This window comes from Nematolebias whitei, chromosome 7, assembly GCF_014905685.2.
Source record: "Nematolebias whitei isolate Nwh7 chromosome 7, NemWhi1, whole genome shotgun sequence".
NCBI classification, from domain to species: Eukaryota; Metazoa; Chordata; class Actinopteri; order Cyprinodontiformes; family Rivulidae; genus Nematolebias; species Nematolebias whitei.
Genome location: NC_056504.1, coordinates 49,445,708 through 49,452,052, shown reverse-complemented (window position 1 = coordinate 49,452,052; position 6,345 = coordinate 49,445,708). Strand labels below are relative to the sequence as shown.

Sequence of the window (6,345 nt, the reverse complement as noted above, 5' to 3'; positions counted from 1 at the left end):
TGAGGCAGGTGTGCAGGTGTGTGCAGGTGTGTGCAGGTGAGGCAGGTGTGTAGGTGAGGCAGGTGTGAGGCAGGTGTGTGCAGGTGTGTGCAGGTGAGGCAGGTGTGAGGCAGGTGTGTGCAGGTGTGTGCAGGTGAGGCAGATGTGTGCAGGTGTGTGCAGGTGTGTGCAGGTGAGGCAGGTGTGAGGCAGGTGTGTGCAGGTGTGTGCAGGTGTGTGCAGGTGAGTGCAGGTGTCCAGCCGGAGGAAGAACAACCGCTAGCTGCTGATGCGGAGCGACTCATGACCCTAACTCATAAAAGACCAAACGATTGTAGCTTTTATTGTGAAGGATTTGTGTCTGGATTCAGAACTTCAAGCAGGACGTGAGAACAGCAGATGTTCACCCTCTGCAACCGGACCAACATCCAACTAATGGAATCACTGGAGGGTCGATGTGCTGCATCACCTCAGAACCTTGATTCTGACTCTTTGTTCTTTTAGATCCAGTAACTTAATCATTTTTTCTGCACAAAATATTTAGTTTCTCAGGGACGTGGTTATTGATATCAGTCATTATTTTCACAGCCCTCTGAACCATCCCGGTACCAGGTCCACATGACCTGGCTCTAGACCCTGCTCCACTAAGCATCCAGGGTCCGGTTCCACAGTAATGAGCCAGATGTTTCCGGGTTCTACAGTTCCCCCTGGATGTGCCCCTCAGTGAGTGAGAACATCACCTCGACCTTGGTCCACCTACAAGAAGCTCTGCAGGAGAAAAGTTGTAAAGATCTCCGCAGAACGGGTCCATTCAGGTTCCTGCAGGTCCACTGACCTTTGACCCCTCTCTCCAGATACACCACCCGCCCCGCGCCTTCCCAGACTACAGCCTGCCCCCCAAGAGCCCCCCTCCTCCTCGTCCTCCTCCAGACCATTCAGAACTTCTGGTTCCCAGTTTCAGAACTTTCAGAACCCTTCCAGAACCGCTCGGACTTGGAGCTGTGACTGACAGAACCGGTTTGATTTCCTTTAAATCTTAAATGGACCTCATGACCTCATCTTAAATGACCTATTTAATTTCCCTCTGGGATTAATAAAGTATTTTTGAATTGAATTGAATTGGATTGAATGACGGTTCAGCAAATAATAAAAATGTATAAATGAGTTTCAGTTAAAGTTTACATTTTACTTTTATTTATTAATCTTTGAATAACTAAAAGTTTTATAAATCAGTAAAAGTAAAGCGTCACCTTGTCCTCGGTCCACGAAGCTCGTGACCGTGTTGGCCAGCCCCGCCGCGTGCAGCGCGCTGCTGTTCAGGTCGCGGCTGCTCAGGGACCAGTACAGGGACAGCATGTAGTCGTGCGGAACCACCAGCGGCTGCTTGTGGTCCACCTGCAGCCTCAGGTTCGGGTTCTTGTTGCCGCTGAGTCCCCGCTGCGCCGCCGGAAACCCGCCGCGCGCCGCCGCGGCCGCCCTGGACGCAGCTCTCCCCGGAGCCCCCCCTCCTCCCCCTCCGAAGGATGCGGGCTCTGCTCCCGCTGCGCGCGCGTCAACAGCTGCAGGAGCGTGCGGCTTTACGCGCGCCTCCGCCGCGGGACGCCAGGAGCGCGCCGCTCCGTCCTGCTGCTGGGGGTCCCGGTTCGGTCCGGCTTTGGTTCTGATCGGGCTCAAGTCCGTTTTGATCGGCGGCGGTGCCACGCGGACCCACGAGCTCCCCACTGCTCGGTCCGCTCCCTCCGTGCGCTCCGCTGACTGTCCGAGCCTGGTTCGGCTGAGCGACGCGCGGACGGGATGCAGCAGAACCAGGGTCCAGCAGCTGAGCAGAACAGAGGTCAGAACTTTCATCCTAATGCCCTTTGACCTTCCTGCAGGTCGTCATGGTAACACTTCAGAGTTATTGGACCTGTGCGTCTGAAAACAGAACCGAGTCCAGTCCGGACCGTCTCATCCTCAGATCCGCTCCTGAGTTCTGCTGCGGGGAAAAAAAAACGAATCAAAAGTTCTGATCCAAACTGAAGCTGCTGCCAAAAACACGTTTTATAGAATATAATCCAGAAAAGTTTTATTCCCCCATCCGTCATGTGTCGGAACCATAATGCTGCCGGTACCAGCTGCGACCCTCAGACCCTCCGAACCTTTCTGCTCCGGATCTGACAGAACCTTCTTTAAGTCCCGCTTGTTTCCATGAAGTGGCGTAATCCGTCCTCCCTCACAGCTTGAACCCGGTCCAGTCCAAACACTTCCCTCACGCACCAACCCGCAGGTGCTCCACGAGCCCAGACCTGTGCGCGGAGCCTAGAACCGGAAGCGCAGCTAATTAGTCTGTGACGTCACGCTGTCCGAACTCATTAAACAGCAACAATTTCAACCCGAACCGACTGACTGACCCGACAGCCCGCACAGACCCGCAACTTTATCAGTCAGCTTAAAGACGCACAGGGGCCCCTGGACATGAGGGGACCACGAATGTGAGTGGCCCCTGAGGGGACACTGGACAGGAACTGAAAATAAGGGCGAGGGAACCATAGGGGCCCCTGAATATCAGGGGACCAAAGGAGGGGACTCCATGTTCTGAATATAGCGGAACTATAAGCGACCCATGTGAGGGGCCCTTGTATAAGAATATTTATTTATTAATTTTAATTTAATTTTAGTGTATTAATTTTTATAATATCTGCCCCTTATTAAAAAACAATTAAAAAAAATAACTAGGAAAAAAAAAACCTTAGGCTTGAACATCTCCAGACTGAAAACAAAAATCATCAGGTATCCTTCACCTGACACCAAACCTTCCCAACAATTTTAATTTAATCATCTTTTTAAACATGTAACTTGTTTTAGAATTTTATATGGAGGCAGTTCCCAAATCCTGTTCCCTGAACTACAGCGCAGCTCCTTCAGACCAGTTCCAAATGGAGGTTGTACAAACATTTCCATTCCATTAAAGTTATAACAACTCTCTTTTTTTAACTAATTTTAATTGAATATTTGGGGGTAATATTTTTTATGAGCTTTATGCACGAATTGTAAAACACTATTTTCAACCAAATAATAAAATTGTAATAATTTCAACTGATGAAATAATATATTTGTTGGGTGACCATATACTAATAATTCTTATAGATAGCTCTTTTTTGTAAAATAAAAATAGGATTTGTAATTGTTTTCATGCTTTTCCCCAAACTTCAATATATGGAACAATCATTACATTATATAATATATACAAAGCTTTGTCATTCAACAACTCTTTGTTACTTTATACAGTAACACAATTGATTTAGTTATTTTTATTCTTAAGTAATTTACATGAGATTTCCACGTCAGCTTCTCAACGACACCCAAACATTTTATTTCATGAACTCTGGTGCTGTAAAGAACTGGACCTGGTCCACTTTGTCCTGCAGGAGACTTTTTCAGAGTGAGCACCTTGTTAGTCGTGGAGGTGCAAACAGCAGCTGGACTCTGGTTCCTTTCAGATCCTCGAGGTTCCTTCAGGTTTTCAGCCGTGGATATGAACAGAACAAGGTCCAGATCAAACATGAACCAACCAGAACTTTATTGGTTTCATTTATTAAATAAAATATTTAGATGGAGTTTTCATCCCACAGGTTTGAGTGTGTTGAAGAGCGAGAGGCTCTCATCCAACCAGGACCAAAGATCTTCTGATTTATTCAGATATTTTTCAGCTGGAACATCTCTGTCCACAGACTCCTCTTCCAGATCTTCTGAGAACCCAAGGTGTTCCCAGACCAGCTGAAAGACCTTCTCCTGGGTCTCCTCCCAGTCGGACGTGTCTAGAACACCTCCCCATGGAGGCTGCAGGGTCCATCCTGACCATGTCTGAACCTCCTCAGCTGGATCCTCTGCATGTGGAGGATCAGCAGTTCTACTCCGAGTCTCTCCTGGAGAACTGAACTTCTCACCTGATCTCTGAGGAGAATCCAGCCCTGTAGAGAGAACTCTTTTAGACCTCCTGGATCCAGGCTCTGGTTCTTTCAGTCTCCACCCAGAGTTCAGGACCAGAGGTGAGGGTAGGAACGTAGACCAACCAGTAATCAGAGAGTTTCTCCTTACAGCTCAGCTCCCTCTTCACCACAACGGACCGGCACAGAGTCCACAGTACTGCAGAAGCTGTCCCGATCACTCTGCAGATCTCAGGCTCCATTCTTCTCTTGATACTTGAGGTAGAACCTCCAACCCAAACAGGATGGTCCACCCTCTGACTGAGGACCATGGACTCAGGTCTGGAGGTCCCGATCCTCATCCCGGCTGTGGACCGCTCCAGTGAGAGCTGAAGATCACGGCACCTGAGGTCACCGGAACCCTTCAGGGACTTCTGCAGCTCCTTGCTTGCTTTGAATTCTCTTCAAACTGACTTGGCTTTATCGTTTGTGCTACATTTAGCTCTTAGCTAGCCTTTAGCTACTTTTAACATGAATAACCCAGTTTTTGACTTTTCAGAGACAGAAACGAACTGTTCAGCTGTTTTTTTTAACATCAGCTCTAAAAATACCGTCTCAGAATGTCCACAGAAAAACAAGAACATCCCTCGTTCATGTGACCCAGAGAAATTCATCGTCGTGTTTTAACTCTCCTTGTAGCTGACGCAGGTCTGGATCTGCAGCTACAACTTAATGTTTAATGATTTGAAACAGTCTCTCATTCAGCTCTGACTCTTTTTTTATCGTAACATTTGTTTGTTCTCCTCCGGTTTTATTGTTTGGATAAATAAACCGTCTTCTCGTGTGTCCTCGTGTTTCACTGCGGTCACAGAAAATCCTCCTTTCCACAGGTTTGTTTACGCTGCAGCACTTCCTGCAGCAGAGGAAGGCGGGTGTCCGAGGCCGACGCTGGTCGTTCACACAGAACCGGACCGCCTGGTTCAGACCAGGAACGGTTGAGCTCAGCAGATGTGGTTTCTCCTGCAGTTCTGCAGAACCCGGAGATGATTTAACGATAAGTGAAGCTCGGAGTGGAGAGAGAGGGCGTTTCGTGATCCGAACCAGATGACAAACAAACACAAACACGGCTCCGACCCGCTGAGGGTTTGGGTTTTGGTTCTGTCCTCGCCGAGCTGCAGGATTCGTTCTGACACTTTGATACACATCTCAGGTCAACTCAGAGCGCTGCAGGCGTCCTGATCAGAGGAACCGCCTCAGCTGACTCCTTTGGATGCAGAGGAGCAGCTCCATCCGAGCCCCACCCTACGAAGGAAGCTCATTACAGCCGACTCAGCACTTTCTTCACCACGACCGACCGAAACAACACCCTCATTCCTGAGGACGAGGCCCCAGTCTGTCGATCCATCCTGCCATCACTCAGGAACAAGAAGCCCAGATACGTAAACTCCTCCACCTGAGGTGAAGTTTCCCCTTGACCTGGAGGAGGCCTTCCACCCATTTCCGGTCGAGGACGCCTCCTGGACGTTCCCTTCAGAGGTTTTCCAGACACATCCTTCTGGTAGGAGGCCTCAGTGAAGACCCAGAACTCTATAGAGGGATGGTTTATCTTCTCTGGCCTGGGAACGCCTCGGGGTCCTCCATGACGAGCTGGAAAGCGTCGCTGGAGAGGTCTGAGTTTCTCTCCTGGACCTGTGGCCTCTGCGACCTGACTATGGATCAGAGGTAGAAGATGGAGATGAAGACACCTGCAAGGTGTTTGGAGTCTTGGAGGTTTACATGAAAACTGCAGTCTCGGGTGGGGTCAGCAGAGGCTGAAGAACAAGCTGGAGATGAAGACACCTGCAGCCCGGCTCAGGCTCACTAAACACTGATCTGAAGGAAACAGCAGCTGGAGCGGCAACAAGATGGAGTCTGGTTCAGCTGCTCCACAGCTGGATGAACCAAGTTCTCATCAGTCTGTCGTAAAACATGAAGTTTGATCCTATTTCTTCAGTTGAATCAATTAAAAACCATCAAAGATGGAACAGTTCACAGAACAAAGGGACTTTAGCTCCGGCAGGTGAAAACTGGATCAGCTGATCGGGGTTTGGTGGATTTGTTTCCTTGAAGACATAACTTACAGGTTTGTCCAAACATCTGGAAAATAAATAAATGAATAAAACCTTTTAGAAAGTCCGGAGAAGTCTGGATCACTGGAAAGAAACCAGAAAGAAATGTGCACAGAATCTGGAGGTTTACACAAAATTAAACAAGTTTTTGTTTCTGTTAAACTGATTAAATCTTTATTACTTCAATTCCATCCATCATCTTCACTCACTTCTTCCTTTTCAGATCACGGGGGTCACAGGTGTCCATATCCAGCAGTCACTGTGTGAAAGGAGGGGGACACCTGGACAGGTCTCCAGTCCATCACAGGGACACCTGGACAGGTCTCCAGTCCATCACTGGGACACCTGGACAG

The 6,345-nt window shown here is 48.7% G+C and overlaps 1 protein-coding gene across 1 annotated transcript in view; it reads right to left on the bottom strand.

Annotated features, from left to right (window-relative positions):
• gdf5 (growth differentiation factor 5) overlaps positions 1–1,827 on the bottom strand; it is a 7,888-nt gene extending 6,061 nt beyond the window's left edge. Inside the window, exon 1 of the mRNA XM_037679924.1 lies at positions 1,230–1,827. Coding sequence (XP_037535852.1) covers positions 1,230–1,827 — 598 coding nt within the window. The remainder of the gene's footprint in view (positions 1–1,229) is intronic.
• Positions 1,828–6,345: the final 4,518 nt, after the last annotated feature.